The 17,388-nt window shown below is 36.0% G+C and overlaps 1 protein-coding gene across 2 annotated transcripts in view; it reads left to right on the forward strand.

Moving 5' to 3' along the window:
- The window catches only part of USP7 (ubiquitin specific peptidase 7), a 45,906-nt gene that overhangs the window by 22,935 nt on the left and 5,583 nt on the right, over positions 1–17,388 (forward strand). For both annotated transcript variants that reach the window (XM_026068518.1, XM_026068528.1), the window contains 17 exons: positions 114–258; positions 893–1,023; positions 2,140–2,274; positions 2,471–2,572; positions 3,041–3,146; positions 3,531–3,623; positions 5,127–5,194; positions 7,253–7,353; positions 8,734–8,887; positions 10,352–10,419; positions 11,598–11,706; positions 11,796–11,873; positions 12,208–12,308; positions 12,877–12,976; positions 13,839–13,958; positions 15,319–15,390; positions 16,614–16,704. In XM_026068518.1, coding sequence (XP_025924303.1) covers positions 114–258; positions 893–1,023; positions 2,140–2,274; positions 2,471–2,572; positions 3,041–3,146; positions 3,531–3,623; positions 5,127–5,194; positions 7,253–7,353; positions 8,734–8,887; positions 10,352–10,419; positions 11,598–11,706; positions 11,796–11,873; positions 12,208–12,308; positions 12,877–12,976; positions 13,839–13,958; positions 15,319–15,390; positions 16,614–16,704 — 1,774 coding nt within the window. The remainder of the gene's footprint in view (positions 1–113; positions 259–892; positions 1,024–2,139; positions 2,275–2,470; positions 2,573–3,040; positions 3,147–3,530; positions 3,624–5,126; positions 5,195–7,252; positions 7,354–8,733; positions 8,888–10,351; positions 10,420–11,597; positions 11,707–11,795; positions 11,874–12,207; positions 12,309–12,876; positions 12,977–13,838; positions 13,959–15,318; positions 15,391–16,613; positions 16,705–17,388) is intronic.

Genomic DNA, 17,388 nt, shown 5'->3' on the forward strand with positions numbered 1-17,388 from the left:
GAAATTTTAGGCACTTCAAAGAGCTGAAAGACGTGCCAGGAATAGAATTAACTTATCATTCAAGAACATATTTTTGTGTGTAAAATTATATTTCTACAAAATTTTCTCCCTAGTGGTGTAAATTTGATGACGATGTTGTATCGAGATGTACAAAGGAAGAAGCAATTGAACACAATTATGGAGGTCATGATGACGACTTATCTGTGCGGCATTGTACTAATGCGTACATGTTGGTTTACATCAGGGAATCAAAATTAAGTATGTATACTCCGTCTATGTGTGTGCCAAGTTAGACTGATGTACAGAAATACAGGGGTTCAGGGCCATATTTTACTTCTGAATTGTTGACAACCTTCCTATACAAAGGTATATTTGGTATAGGAATAGTTTCATTAGGTATAGTTAGAATTTACAGATTCTGGGGGATCAACCAGCCTCTCTCACTTCTGGAAAGACTGATCTAATCTAGTGTTGCCTTGTCTTAGCACAGTAAGAAAAGTGCTTGTGTCTGCAGAATCCTTTCACCTAGATTGTTTTATAGAATGGAAAAATTACAGTGACTTTTAACTTGAGTGATGGAAACTAGATCCAACTGATAGATGCAAATATGTAGATACATGTTTATTTCAAAAAATTGAGCAGTAGTAAATACTTTTTTAATCATAAAATGAATGTTTAATTCAAAGGAGTATGATACATGTTTCATGGAAGCAGAGCATTTTAGCTCAGGGTAGTAAGTGGTGCTTTTGCCAGAGTGTGCTGATATCAAATAATGTTTTTAATTAAAAGATGAAAATAGCTGTCCTTGACTTAAAATCAGTGGAGTGTCAAGTGTGTATGAAAACCCTGTTTGATGTAAATTTGAAATGACATCACAAATTCTGCGTTGTAGGTGAGGTTTTGCAGCCTGTCACGGACCATGATATTCCTCAACAGCTCGTAGAAAGGCTACAAGAAGAGAAAAGAATAGAGGCTCAGAAGAGGAAGGAAAGGCAGGAAGCTCACCTCTATATGCAAGTGCAGGTCAGCCTTTGAACTGGATCGAATTGCAAGTAACTTACTAAAATTCAGAATATTGAGCCACCCAAGACAAAACTTGATTTTTAGTTTTTGGATTTGTATTTATAACTAGCATTTGAAGTGAAACGATGAGTGGAATTTTAGTGCTTATAAGCATATTCACACCTGCGCTAAGTCCCAATGAAACAAGCAGTACTCCACTGGGAATGACAGTTTTTTGGGGCATTTCTGTTTTCTGTAGAAGTGTGGGAAAAGTTATGTGCTTACAAATAAAAATAGTAAATTCAGGTGAAAAGAAAAAGACTAGATTATGTTAAATGGTTGCGCTGCCGCTGCACTTTTATCTCCTTCAGGAATTATTTTCTAAAATTAGAATGTATCTAGCCATACGCTGCCATCCTGGACTTCGGCCAAAATGAGCTCATCAAGCTTGAGGAGAAGGGAGAATGCTTATATTTGCAATTATCGCTTTTTGGAAAGGCCAGATGGACTAGATTGCTAGGAATTGCCTTAAGGAACCCTGTTTATGGCTCTTTCCAGAGCCCATCTGGCTGAAAAAAAAAGAACCCGTTATCTGTTTGCCCCAGCGTTTCCTTGGTGTGTTCTTCCTGGTGTTCATAAGGAGAGACACCGGTAACGTTTGGCTTGTTCTACATGACGTTTACACTACAGCTGCTCTCAATGGAGAGACTGGCAGAGTTGCGCAATCTTTTTTTCTCTCAGCAAAGACTGCGTGAGGACTGTGACAGATACAGGAAGTCTTTTAGTGCGTCTTCCTTGCGTTATGCTAGTGAAATAGTTACATAGCTTTCTTCAAATGCCAGGATTATCTGAGTACATGTTTCCAGGGTTGAGATCCAAGTGTCACTGGCTTTTTATTGTTTGGGATTTGTCAGAATTAGTGTATTTTAATTACTTGCATTGATTTGACTGTCACAATTTTTTAATTTCATTATATCCTGCGTTCTTGCAAATTTTCCTTCAGGAGAACGCAATTAGTATAACAGTGTGACACTATCCAGTAAGCCAGTGACGTTACACAGTAAAGCATCATCAAAAAAGGTATGATATCTGCAGCTGAGTTTATATGAATGGTAACCTTTAAATGTAAATTTTCAGATAGTGGCAGAGGATCAGTTCTGTGGCCACCAAGGCAATGATATGTATGATGAAGAAAAAGTGAAATACACTGTTTTCAAAGTACTAAAAAACTCCACGCTTACGGAATTTGTTCAAAATCTTTCTCAAACAATGGTAAGTTTTCTGTAGTGGACTATCTATCTGTATTTTATTACCTTATGTTCACTTAATAGTCTTTATCTTCTCCAGGCATCAGCAGCATTCAGTCATTATTTAGAGCTTTTTAAAATGGATTAATTTTGACTGAGTTTAATAAATGTACTTAATCATTTTTTTTTCTTTTCCCTGTCACAATTATTATTTATTGTAGGGATTTCCACAGGATCAAATCAGATTATGGCCAATGCAAGCTAGAAGTAATGGAACAAAAAGACCTGCGATGTTAGATAATGAAGCAGACGGCAATAAAACGGTAAATATCCATTGACAGAGGACATTATTTCTGTATGTCATCCATGAGTCTCAGTTCCCGCTAAGAATCTGTAGCTTTGGGACATTAGAATTTTTTTTTTTTTAAAGGGGTTTTAAACTAACCTGTGTATGCTGAAGTTTGTTTTTTGAGAAGATTTGAGATTTAGTGGATTGATATTTTGTGGGGGAGGGGAGGAAATCTGGTGGATGCTTTTACTTCCATAAAGAGAACACATGATCACGATTTGTGTGTTAGTTTTTAAACATAAATGTCTCTTGAGTCTTTTCAGTGTTTGGGCAAAAATGCTGGATTTAGTCAAGTGTATTGCTTAAAATAAAATGTTGCACCTGAATACCACAAAAGAAAAAAAATCATAAAATTCTTGTGTGTCTAATCAAAATGCAGATACCAGATTATATTATATTCTCCAGAGTCTTGTCTTTTCTTTTTCCACATATTTCTAAATAGATGATTGAGCTCAGCGACAATGAAAATCCATGGACAATATTTTTGGAAACAGTAGATCCAGAGATGGCTGCTACTGGAGCAACATTACCCAAGTTTGATAAAGATCGTAAGCATATATGCTAAAACTTGAGTAAATACAAAATACTCTTAGTTTGTGTGTACCTCAGAAAACATTGTGTGCTCCTTTTTTCAATGATGTCATTGACGTAGTCATCAAACTGCAGTGCTGATATTTGCTTTTCTCATGTTCTTTTTTCTCCCTCATTTCTCTTCAAGGTTGAGGACATATTTCAAATGGTTTTAGAATCATTGAATAAATTTTATGTATAAGTACCTGTATATATTAAATTCAGTGCATAATAATATTATTAAGAACATCATTTGTAAATCAAAGACACATTTGTGTAACATTTAAAGAAAAATAGGTGATTTTTTCAGATGTGCTCAAATAAGCCTTACATAAAATTAATTCTTGCTTCTTAATTTGTAGATGATGTAATGTTGTTTCTGAAGATGTATGATCCGAAGACTCGGAGTCTGAATTATTGTGGACATATCTACACACCTATATCCTGTAAAATACGTGAGTTCTAAAATTCAATTTCATTGTTGTAGTTGAAATTGTTTTAATAAAATATATTGCAATTTTTTTTCTTTAATATTAGTTTTATCATCGAAATCAAGTGATACAGTTTGGAAATCAATAGTGCTTCTGTCTGGCTATTCTGTACAAGTACACCTTTTATTTTAGTATTAACGATGTAGTGTATTCTAGGTGTATTTTTGTATGGCAAAAGATGTGTAAGACTTACAACGTTGCTAAAATTTTTCCTGCTTCCTGGCTTTTCCTTGCACTGTGTTTTCTTATTTTTACGTGTTATGTTACAGTAAGAAGGAGGTTACCTGTACTTAATGAGGATAGAGTTTGAGGGTCTAGCTTGGCTTTAAATCTTATGTACATTTTTGAGAAGTTTGGAATTGAAGAATGGTGCGAATATCATTTCAGCAGATTCCCAGTCTTGCACAACCCCTTTCTCCCCGTCTTCGTTCTTGTGGTTTAGGGCAGCCCGCAGTTCTCCTGATCTCTCTGTGGGCCTTGGTGCAAGTTACAGCAGTGAAATAACTGATCTGTTGGGGTGGGGAAGAACGGAGCGGGGAAGGGACTTCCTTCCCTTCCCCCCTCCCAAGCCAGAAGCAGTTCAGTGTTGTCAAAGACCACATTTGGTGCATGACGACAGAGAGTCTGCAGCTACATTGCAGCCTCAAAGGTAGGCCACAGGCTGAAATTCCAGTTTCTCCCAACACCAGTGCTTGTGCTCTGATCCAGTTTTCTTCCCCATGTTGCATCAGTGAAACCTTCTGCAAAGCTGAGACGTAGCCTTCACACACCTTGTTGGCTGTCAGTTAATTTTTTTGTTGCAGGTTTACAGTGTTCACCAGATGTTGCTGAACATAATGGGCTGTTTCAGACTTGCTGGACAACTTTGGGATATGCTATTGCTCCCCAGTTTGTTTTTTCTTTCTTTTATTTTCGTTAGGTTATTTTGTGACATGTTCTACTTTAAAGGTTTATATAAGGCTCCTTGTACAACTTTTCATGATAGTAGCCTTGAGAGTAGCTGGTCAGACTTAAATTGAGTGTGAGCCTTGCTTTTCATATGGCTCCATTTAATGAATTTAGCGAATGACTACTGCGTAGAAATGCATTGATTTGTCATTTTGAAAGTCTCATTCTGATGACTTGCACATGCTTTCAATTTTGTATTTTAGCTGTGTGACTTTTTTAAGAGAGATGAAAATTTCTCTAAGAGGAAGAGCAGTGTTATTCAATCTGTATGTTCTTGGATGGCCTTGCATGTCTGTCTTTTTTTGTTTTGTTTTGTTCAGATGAAACGGAAGGAAACTTAAAGCCTATGTTTGGGTTGAATCTAAGTATGGGAAGCTTTAACCTAGTAGGTTCCCTTTCTCGGGTGTTTTAAAACTGTTTAACCAGGATTGAAAAAGTAATTGCTCCTTTCTTTTGCAAACGGCTCTCACTAGTAGCTAAAGCTGCAATGCATTTCACGTTTTTTTTCTTTTCCAATAGGTGACTTGCTTCCAGTTATGTGTGAGAGAGCAGGATTTCCACAAGAAACTAACCTTATCCTCTATGAGGTTCGGATTGATAGACTTATTTATTGTACAAATTATAATCAGTGTACCAGTAGAAAGTTTTCTTTAAGGATAAATTGCAATGTGATTAAAATATTTTAAACTTTAAAAAATTGCAAGGAAAGCATTCTCTAAATAATACTTTGAATATACAAGTAGGTAGAACTGCAAAGCCTAATATGGCAGGTGTGACTTAACTATCTCCTCTAAAACAGACACAGTGATTAAACCCAATGTTGTGTCACTCATAAAAATACAGTCCCTCACCCTGAAGGGAATTCTTGAACAGGGAACACTTAAGTGCTGAAGCAGGTGGTTCAGGGAGGTTGTGGAATCTCCATCCATGGACGTTTTCAGAAATTGAAGGAGCAAGGTCCTGTACAACCTGCTCAGACTTGGAAGTTGGCCCTGCTTTGAACAGGAGGTCAGACTAAAGACCTCCAGTGGTCCCTTCAGACAGAAATTATTCTGTGATTCTGTGCAAAACTCAAATTGCACATTTTTAAACTTTTGAAATTATACATCTGTTTTATTGTGTTCTCTTATATTAAAAAAAAAACACAAAAAAACAAACTAGATACCTTTCTGGAGTTCTTGCCCTTTCAGTCGGTTTAAAAGAAACCAAATGGTGAAGGTTTGCTTGCAAATTGAAGGCCAGTAAATGAAAGGTGCATAAGAGCTAATAATAATTTATGTATATGTTAATGATACCCTTTAAGCCATGAAACTATTAATAGGACACTGACAAACTAGTCCCTTTTCCTAAAGAACCAAAGGATTGAGTTCCTTTGGTATTATGACTCAAATAAAGGTAACAAAGTATTCTGAAGTAACCTTTTTGTCTTCTGTATTCTGTAGTTAAGAAAAAAAAATGGTTAAAAAAAAGGTTGCTCATAACAGTAATCTAAAATCGTAAGCACTCTCAATTTTGTAGCTTTGAAGTCTACAGTGCTGTAAGAGAGTGCCAGCAGTTAGTATTAGCAGCAAAGTTATTCGTGGAGGACTTCATGTAGAAATTTTTTGTTTTAAAACCTTGCACTTTTAAGTTACTTAATTTTAAATCTGTTTTGAAGTTAACTGAGTGTGTTCTTGTCTTCTGAGTCACTGTGTTAGGGGAGCTAACGCTGCTAACATTATTGGCCATTAGATTTTCAGTATCCCTCTTGGACAGCCGAGTTGAGAAAATGTTGTATCTGCTGTTTCCTTCCCCAAGTTAGAAGTTAGCAGACAAAATAGTCTGCTAACATATTCCTGCCCAAATACAGAAATAGTAAACCTTTCTAATTCTGTATTTATTGAGTGCTGAAGGTGCAGATCTTGCCAGAGCAAAGTCCTTGCTACAGTAAAAACAAGGAATTGCTTTTATTGCGCTTTTTGTTAGCGGTCATGCTGCTCTCCCTGGTGGTTCCAGGAGTGCGCACGCAGTTCCGTGCTAAAAAGCAGAACTGTCAGGTACTTCTGTATTTGTCTTCAAAAATCACAAGCCTCTTTCAGTATGCAAAACACTTTTTACCCTGTACAGGTGAGAGTTGCAGTTTGATTCCAGTTTGTTTAGACAGGAGTGCTTTTATCCCAAGAAGTTAACCTACAAGTATAAATACATAATCTAAATGTAGATATTTTCTAATATAAAAGTATTTAATCTGTCTTTCTTTTCCTTTTTTAAAAATAAAAGTGTATTATTTTGCAAAGATTCTGTGCTATCGAAATAAGCAAGTGTATTCAGTATTCTCCATCTTTCTGAAAGCTGCATCAGTAAAAATCTCTGAATTTTGAAAAATTTTGAATGGTGACAAGATAATACTGAATGCTAAAATACTTTATAAAATAAAAGAGAGTCTTGAAGTAAACTATTGTTTAAAAAAAAAAGTAGTTGGCTGTATCAAAAAAAGACATTTATCTGAACCTTAGTTAAGATTAATTTACAAATATATGTGCCCATTTGTTTCAATTGAAGTAAGATACCAGTTGCCTTGCCTTATGTTTCCTTTACTGTTGTGACTTCTTTTATTTTGTCTTTTCAGTTGTTCTATGAGATCAATTTTTTTTTTTTTATTGCAGGAAGTTAAACCCAATTTAACAGAAAGGATTCAAGATTATGATGTATCTCTTGATAAAGCCCTTGATGAACTCATGGATGGTGACATCATAGTGTTTCAGAAGTATGTATTTTAAGGAGCCGACTTACTGCAGTTAAATCACCTGGTTCACTTTGAGTGCAGAACTTCTTTCAATTTAGCAGTTTTAATAAGAGCAAATATAGTTTTCTAACGACAAACAAGTTCTCAGCAGTTCTCATTTGTTCATTCAAAGGGGAAATGAATAAATCTTGTTAGTATTTTAATTATCACATGCCACATTATTTAAGGAAAAGAAGTCTTCATCCTAGTTTAGAAGACTTAGTGCTCCTAATTACTAAAATAGGTCTTAATATTATCAAAGAGTATGATTCAGCTATACATCCAAGTCCTGCAGCTTTTTACCTGGAGCCACCATAACTCAGACACTGAAGAGCCTACCTGCATTTCAAATGTTAGGCTCTGTACCATAACAAGGCTCTTGACTTGGAGCTCCTTTCAGCCTAGAACTAAACTGCTTTCCCTTTTTCTTTTTATTCATGCTCACAGTAAGTTCCATATTGGTCTACAGTGATGGGATGCTCCTGATTCGCCTGAGCATATGCGACTCAGGTGTACTGGTCCTTCAACTGGAGCTTTCTCCAAGGCAGAAGGAGAACTCCTGTGTCTTATATCCATTAAAGGGATCTTACTTAAGCTTGTCAGGGCTATAAATCGGCATTTCTATGCTCTCACTCCTGATGGTCACACCCAACTGTGTTGCTCTGTTTCTCTCCATGGGCTGACAGTGGGTGGAAGCCAGCTAGTCTATCTTCAGCACTCTTACCCCAGATTATGTGAGATGAATGTATTTCTCATGTCATGCCTTGGAACTCGCATTCCCTGTTGACCCAGTTGGTGTTATGCACCTTTGGCTGGCTGCTGACTTCTGGGTAAGTGCACAGCTTGTACCCTGGTGCTATTTCTCTGCTGAGAAGATAGGGATACCAGTCAGTAGTGACCCAAACCAACATCTGTGCAGATGTTTTGCTTCTGTTGTCCAAGGGGTGCTGTTTTGCATCTGACCGCTGTGCAAAGTCACAAATGCAGGAGTTTGTGGAAGGTTTTGGCAGCGTGATAAAGGCATGCACTAATGTGCCGGGGTGGCAAGGGAGGGGAAGAATACTGCTAGAATGCCTCTGTGAAACCAATAGGATCAGTTTACTGCTGGACTATCAAATAAGCGAGCATAGTGTGTAAGCACCTTTGCGCTTGCACAGCACAGATGTATTCAAAGGTGTGGATCACTACTGACTCTATTAGACCTACTGTGTATGAGTGGTGGCTCTTTAAAAAGGTTTCTTAACTGCATTTCTGTATTTCTCAACTGTTGCTGACTTACTGTAGAACATATTTTTTGAAGCCCTAGCCACTTGTATGTGTAACAGTATAATATGTAATGATTTCATTTGTCTGCTCTTGTAGGGATGACCCAGAAAATGATAACAGTGAGCTGCCAACAGCTAAAGAATACTTCAGAGACCTATATCATCGGGTGGATGTCATTTTCTGCGATAAAACCATCCCCAATGACCCTGGATTTGTTGTTACTTTATCCAATAGGATGAATTACTTTCAGGTGTGTATCCTATTTGTTTCTCTGCGTTTGTTTCCTTGTTACAAAGCGACTTCTGCGTTAGTTCACCAGCATGTTATACGTAGTTTTTGAAAAGATTAATTCTGTTCTTTTAAGTTTTTTGCATTGTGTCATGAAAAACTTAAGCCACTAATATTTGTGAGAATAAATATTTAATAATTTTGATATTATTAAAGGCGACTTTGCTTCCAGTTGTGAATGAGAAAAAGATTTCCGCAAGAAACTATTTTTAATTAGTTACGCTAGCATTAATTTTAATGATTTTAATTTTTTATTAATTTAATAATATAGTGATATGACTTCAGTGACTTCTGCACAGGATTATTTTATTTTTATTAATAATGAGTTACTTTTTTTTTTTTTTCTTGGCATGCTATTCTGCCCTGGAAAATGTTATTCTAATAACAAAATTACAGGATTGCTTTCTGAGTGACTTGTAAAACTTGCTCAGTTTATTTAGCTATTAGAAGAACAGTCAGAGTCATATCTATTTTATGGTTTTAGTTTCACCAAAAAACCTAAATTTATAGACCAAACTGCATTGTTTTTTTCACTTGCACAATGTTCAAGGCTCAGCGGCACTAGATCTGTTCTGTTGTATTCATAAAGATAAAGGGTGACGATGGGATAATTAGAAGAGGAAAACGGGATGATGGAACTGTAAAAAGTAATAATTTGGCTGGTGTTTTTAGCATCTGAGTAGATCTCAATCACTACAGTTCTCCTACAGTTGCTTTTATCAGCGTCGAAAGGAGTACATAAAAACAGACAATTTTATTTTCAGTCACTGAAGGCAGGAGTTTTGAGCATCTGAATGTAGAGGGAAAGTGAGAGATGATTCTTTTGCTGTCCTTTTCTCATCACATCTGCCTTCCAGTGACTCACTTCCTCTTATTTCATTTTTACTTGAAGCGTAAGTTCTTTACAGCTTCTTTTGGCAGGGAAAAAGTAGACAAAGGATTCCCATGCTTCTTGTGAGGCTGTGGCATGAAATACTCTGCTGGGAATAATGTGATGATATCACCAGTCAAGCTAATTTTCTTAGAGTAAGCTTAAAAATCAGTGGAAAAATGGGAATTTTCAAAGGTCAAGTCTCACTTATTTTCCCAATAATAGTATAATTAAATAGAAAACAAAAGATGTGTAGAGCTATATTCAGACAGCAAGTTGTGGGTTTTTTAGAGTTTTGGTCACATTTGTTGTAATAAAAGGGGAATTTTCCTTTTTTTTTTCTGGAATATCTTTTTCTTTGTCAACTATTTATGAGATAGTGTGAAAACCAGAGATACTGAAGATTCTTTCGCCTTGGGGAAGTGGGCATAGGGGGTTTCTTTCAGAATTTCTATAGCCTGATGTTCTGTAAGTAGTATAGTGAATGATCATAGAGCACTATTATAACTGTTTGAAATAATCCAGAACTTAAAAAATAATAAAATTATTTCACAGGTTGCAAAGACAGTTGCACAAAGACTTAATACAGATCCAATGCTATTACAGTTTTTCAAGTCCCAAGGGTAAGTAGAATTTTATAAGTATAGTGTTCTGTGTCTGAAGTATTCTTTAAAATGCTTTGCCCCAAAATATGTAGGTTACAGTTATTTCATAGCTTCTTCCACACTACAAACTAATTCTTCCCTAGTAAAATATTAGCATTCTGACATGCACAGTGAGTCACCTAGACAGTTTAAAGAAATAGAGTGGCTGGCTCTAGGGGCTCCATGAATTCGGAACTTTGTAAGAAATTCAGTAAGCGTCATTCAGAAAAGAGACATTTTAAAGGATCGTTATTTACACTAAATTTCTAAAACTGTTCATTACTTTAAGGCCTTTTTGTACAGGGCAAAGCTGTTAAATTATTAGGCTGTTAGAAGTGCTGTTTCAGTGAATGCAGCTTTCTAGAATGGAGGAGACCATAAAGAAATACACATAAAAATAGTATTTTTGCTGTTGTTACGTATTATAAGTTTAAATGCAAGAGTTACTTGACTTTTTTTTTTTAATTATTCTTTTTCTGGAAATCTGCAAGTGAGGGTTTTCAAAGATGGCTGAGTTGATCTAACAAGTTTGCTTCTGCTAAAAGGGGCAGTCCTGGTTAAAGTGGTGTTCCTGGGCACGGTTGTGTAAAACTGGATTTGAATCTATGGAAAATTGGAATGGTAGCAGAAAATAGTATATTAGTAGTTATGTTCTATATAAGTTGCAGGAATAATGCACACAAAGTTATATCAACTTCTATATTCATGCAAATATAGAGTGCTCTTCATTAACCTGTAGGCATCTTCCTTCCTCATCAGTAAGCCTGTCCCAAAATGAGTAACTCCCTAGAGCCTGCTGTGCTGTGGTCATTCTGGAATTTCGTTGTGTCATATGGCATATTCACAATCTAAAGCATGTGATTTTAGTGCTCCCGTAGTAGTAGTTTCAGAGGAATGTAGGTCTGCCACCCTGCAGGATTAAAGGTGAGCTTGTAAACACCAAGAGAGTTAACACACACAGGGAATGGGATTTATGTTCCCGTACATTTGCGCGTTTTTAAAAAAAATCACTGAAGCGCTGAGTATAATGCTGCTTAGGTTGTACAGGCAATTAAATGAAACTGGTAGCCAGAAATAAGAATGTACTTAATATTTTGATTTACTGTGCAGTGATGGATTATAGAGAGACACTTAGGTTTTTCTTTTTTCTTGTGCAGTTACAGGGATGGCCCTGGTAATCCTCTTAGACATAATTATGAAGGTACTTTAAGAGATCTTCTCCAGTTCTTCAAGCCTAGGCAACCTAAGAAACTTTACTATCAACAGGTAAGAGTCTTCGTTTTTACAGTGTGAGTAAAAAAAAATTCTGCTTTGTACAAAGCGTGCCTAAAGTGTATCTCTCTTTCTTCTTTAAGCTCAAAATGAAAATAACTGATTTTGAAAACAGAAGAAGTTTTAAATGCATATGGCTAAATAGCCAGTTTAGGGAAGAGGTGAGTGAGATTGGCTGTATTCTATTTGTTGCCATTTCTTTTTCAAAGCCAGTACAGTTGTGGTGATGTTGTGGTTTATGCAGTCTGTTGTCTTTGGACACCATGGAATTAGACCAGAGTTGTAACTTTTCAAAAAACAAACAAAAACAAACAAAAAACAAAAAAAATTGGTTCTTAACAAAAATTTTGAAGTTAAAGTTGTTCACTTTAGTAATTGTTGTCTTTTAAAGATGGGCTTGTACTGAAAATAAAAATCCTATGTATTCTGTGCTCTAATATGGTTATTGACATTTTCAGTCTTTCTAATAATTATTTTGTTCTAAACACTACATAGGAAATAACACTATATCCAGACAAGCATGGATGTGTACGGGACCTGTTAGAAGAATGTAAAAAAGCTGTAGAACTCTCTGAAAAAGGTTCAGGGAAATTAAGGTAAGGCTGGAAGATTCTGGATTTCCTTTATGTCATCACGTGAATTTAATGTGGATGAGTATCGTTTTAACTTAAATACTGTGGAAACCAGTTATTGTGTTAAGAAAGACACTGAGAACCTCAGGATTCTCATTGTTAAAGTGTTTTTAAATATGGATACAAATTTTACGTAATTATTTAACATTTCATAAAGTTGTATTCTAGAGACGCACAGGATTCATCAGCAGCAATTGTAAATTCACAATGAAATAATTGTTTCCAATGCAAACATTTCATGCTATTCATTTCTCAGGGATTAAGGAGTGGTCATTTTGAAAAGAGTTTAAAAAGTAATTTAAATTAAAATCCATTGTCCTGTAATTGCATGTACTGGCTTTTCTTGCAGTAAGTCATAAATTTTTATCTCTAATAAGTCTGCAGCTTAATTTTTAGTAAAGACTGTATCGGTAAAGCTGAAAATTCAATAGTAATGTCTGTTTATATTCTCACTACATTAATCTTCCTTGAGGTTTGAGAAACAAGTGTTGGCTTGACTTTTTAATACTCTCCCTGTTCATTTATTTTTAAGGCTGCTAGAAATTGTAAGTTACAAAATAATTGGCGTCCATCAGGAAGATGAGCTGTTAGAGTGTTTGTCACCTGCAACAAGTCGAACGTTTCGAATAGAGGTAAATGCTACTTTCTTTAAAAAGCTTAGAAGCTTTGGCTTTGACAGAAGAAGCTCTTTCAAGTGGTAAATATCCTTTTCTGGATTCTGATTTTCAACTACCGGAATAGGGGATATTCACAGCAGGCTGCCTCACATAGTAATATATGTGTATTTTGGAAGGTAATTCTTCTAACATATTTCTTTTGTTCCATGTGTTTCTCTGTAATGATTCCACTCTTTCATTTTTATGTATATTTTTATAACAATACGTGAACACTTGGCAAGGTTCCTGTCCATAGGACATTTGCCTCCTTAGCAGTAATTCAAAGGTTTGTCTGCGGACTCATGGTGTAAATTTTTATCCTTATAACTCACTTTCATACTCTAAACTTAAGTGTTCTAGAAGAGTTTGTTTCCTTTTCGGCTACGGTTTGGCTTTCTAAGCCAAAGTTTGTTACTTATTGTGTGATTATTCTAAACACATCATCTTGCAAACCTTTTTACTTTCCCGAAAGATCAGGGAAAAAAAAAAAAAGTTTTCAGTGTAAAGCTGTAATGAGAAGATGAGTAGATTTGTGATTTTTTATTATTATTATTATTATTATTATTATTAATCACAGCTTATGGAAGATTTTATGTTAGAAAAGCCGTCTAGGAAAGCCAGGAGACTGTTTTATTGAGTAGGGGAAGCTGAAATATATCACGTTGGAGATGATTTGTTTAAAGAGGCTTTGTCAGATGGGATGGTTCTTTTGACTACTTTTAAATTGAATAGTTTTACATCAGTAGCAACACACTAATTATGCTTTTAGCTAAATAATATGTTAATTTTTTGTGGATGTGTTAGCTGGTTTTAGTCATAATTTTATGTCTGAATCTAGGAGATTCCTCTGGACCAGGTAGATATAGATAAAGAAAATGAGATGCTAATCACAGTGGCACATTTCCACAAAGAGGTTTTTGGGACATTTGGAATTCCATTCTTGCTGAGGATACACCAGGTACAGTATGTCTTCCTTTTTCCTCTGTGGGATTATTTTTATGACATTTTCTTAAAGTTATGTACAAAGAACCATTAGTATAAAAAGTGTATGGGAAAGTATCACTCCTGTAGAAAAGTTTCTGCCCCAGATATGCCTCTTCATGATTAAATCGCTTACCACCTCAGTTCTCTTTTGCATACACAGGTTGTTCAGTCTTCAAGGCTAAGACTGCCTTTCAGTGAGTAAGGGAAATGTCTAGAAAGTAGGGCTTCAGGAACAGCCGGGGACTGAAGTACTATAACTGTAATATTAACCAACAAAGAAACCAGAATCCTTATTTCTAATACATTCCTAGTTATTACAGTGTGAACTTGTTGCCAAAAATGAAGAAAAGCATTTAGGCCATTTTTGCTGGGCTTCTTTTTGAGGCGCATGTGACCATGAATTTATGAGTTGGTTTGCTTTCTTGAACGTTTTCTAGGATGACTTTGTATTTCATAACTCAGCTTATTTTTAAAATTCGACATGCTTTATCTTCCAGGGCTGCAAGTTAATACAAGAGTGAAAGCTAATTTTGAAAGCTTAATTAAAATTCTAAGTTTTTATGTAGTGCTGCTCCAACAGTGTCACACTAGTTTTTTTAATATCGAAGTGTATTTCTGAGGGCAGTTAGTGATTGTCTTTCTAAACTGTTTTTCTGTTTTTTATGCTAATTTGTATGAAAATTTAGTTTCATAGAAGTTCTGGACTGCGAAGTATGTCCAGATGTCTGAATTCTGTGGCATTTTGCCGTATTTCCATATTTATGATTAGTGTGGAGTAAAAACTGCATATTTATTTGCAGTGGGAACCAATTGCACTGTATTTCCTTGTCTGTAACAGCTGATATATTACCGATTTTTTAAGTTGATGCAATCCAGCACTTTTGGGGGGGAGCTCATACACAGTATGCAGAAAAATACTACAAAGAGGTGGTTAGTAGAGGGGAGAAAAATCACAGGTTTAGAGATTTTCAAAAGTAATATGCTTAGGAAAGATGTATATATATATTTTTTAAATTTTTGTCTTGCTGCTAATTTTCTAACTTCTGTTTCTCAACTTTAACCTGACTTATACATGTCAATGCTATGCAATTACAAGTGCTTGGTCGCTTTATGAGACAATTTGTGTAATGAGGAATTGATAAGACTTACTAAATTTATAGCAAGTTGTATGACATTTCGTGACATAGTGGATGATGTTGATGTTTCTGTAATTTTGAAAATAACAGATATTAAGATATGCAGTGTATTTCAATGTAGCTTGAAGCAGGAAGTATAAACAGCATCATCTTTTTCATAAGCTTTTTTGATACTAAAAATCTTATTGAAATTATTAGGGTGAACACTTCAGAGAGGTTATGAAGCGGATTCAGACAATGCTGGACATACAAGAAAAAGAATTTGAAAAGGTAATGACATTTGGAAGAATTCTTATTGCTGCTTGTAGACTTTAGATAAGTTTATTTTAAAAAGCTGTAACACCATAGATTTGATGTAAGTGTAGATTTTGATTAATAGAACAGTTGGTTGACTTAAATAGTGCCTTTTCTGTGAATAATTAGGTAGGATGTGTGGGAGTAATACTTCTGCCTTGGCATCAAACTCTTTTCAGCAAGGCTATAAAGTGACTTAGAAAAGTCTAGAGGGAACAGGCGCTCTAGAGGTCATCTGCTCTAGTCTCCTGCTCAGAGCAGAGCGAACTTCAAAGTTGAATCAGTTTGCTCAGGGCCTTCCCTAGCTGCGCTTTGAAGATTTCCATGAATGGGAATTCTGCCACATTCTGGACAACATATTTCAGACCTTTACAACTATCATCGTGAAGACTTTTTTTTTTCCCTCTTATATGCAATCAGAATTTCCCATTTGCTGCAGCTTGTGATGGTTGGCTCTTTTGCTGTGCACCTCTGAGAAAAGTCTGCTGTCTTACGTTCTGTAGCACCCTTCAGTCAGTGGAAGACTAGAAGTCCCAATTAGACTTTTTTTCTCTGGGCTAAAGAATCCCATTTCCCTTAAGTTTCTAGTATGCTGTGTGCTCCAACCCCCTAACTGTCTTACTGGACCTGTGTTAGACTGGCAGCAGTTTGTTGCCATCTATTTTGCACCAGAGAGTTGAGTAGAGGAAAATAATCACTTCCCTTGACCTGCTGGCTACACCTTTGTTAATACGGACTGGTATGTGGTTATCTTTCATCACCCCCAAGGACACTGTGCATACGAACCTGTTGTCCACCAGGAGCCCCAGGTCATCATCTGCGCAGCTGTCCCCCAGCCAGCTGGTTCCCAGCCTGTTCTGGGGTTGTTTTTGCCAGGTGCAGGATTTTGCATTTGTCATTGTTGAACTTGGTAAGGTTTCAGTCAGCCCATTCCTTCAGCTTCTCGAGGCCTCCGTGACTGGCAACGCTGCCTTCCCACGTGTCGACTGTGTCCCCCGGTGTGGTGTTCTCCAAGTTTCCTGAACGTTCATTTTGTCCTGTTGTCCAGGTTGTTAATGAAGACTTTTAAACAGGCTTGGCATCAGTATCAAGTTCCCCTGAGGAATACCACTCATAACCAGCTGCGAGTTAGATTCTGAAGTTAGACTTGTAGGCTTTATTTTCATGCTCTATCTTAACAGTTTTCTTCCTGTTTGTAGTTTAAATTTGCCATTGTAATGATGGGCCGACACCAATATCTCAATGAAGATGAGTATGAAGTGAACTTGAAAGATTTTGAGCCCCAACCTGGTGAGTTTTTAGCCAACCTGATTATTCTTATGAGATGCTGAAGTTACTCTGCCAGTGGTTAGGATGTAGTTATCCTTAACTCTGGATTCAGAAACAGATCAATTGTTCTTTGTACATGAAATATGTTATACGTAATAATTAAGCAAGTATTTATATCCACTTTATATGCACACTTAGTGTTAGATGTGTATCTTAGTCTGAGAATACATATTTTTATATACATATAAATTACCTAAGGGATAATGTGTTTTTTTGTGAGTTAAAAATTTGCATTTGAGTGGCCAAGTGGCTCATATATCAGTATAACATATTTTACAAAAGAAGGGAGTTGCCATGTCGGTTGCACTAGACCTTTGCACTAGACCATCTGATCCTTTGTACATTTGGTTCTCACATTGCTATTGCAGTATGTGCTCATATTATTCCTAAAAAATATTAAGTTGCATTCTCATAGGTTTCTTTATCTTAAGTGTGCTGTGAAGAGGTATTTGAAGTCTCATATTCATTGAAGACATTTTTGGGTTTTTTTGTATCTCCAATAAATATGAAGAATCTGACAAAAATATTACATACACGAATAGGATACCATTTAGACTTACACATAGGAGAAAGCAAGTTAATCTTCCAGGAGTTCCTCCATAGTCTTGGAGAGTTCCAGTTGGGAATGGCACCCTTGAGTTTGCA

The sequence above is a fragment of the Apteryx rowi genome, unplaced genomic scaffold (assembly GCF_003343035.1).
Source record: "Apteryx rowi isolate R43461 unplaced genomic scaffold, aptRow1 scaffold_105, whole genome shotgun sequence".
NCBI classification, from domain to species: domain Eukaryota; kingdom Metazoa; phylum Chordata; class Aves; order Apterygiformes; family Apterygidae; genus Apteryx; species Apteryx rowi.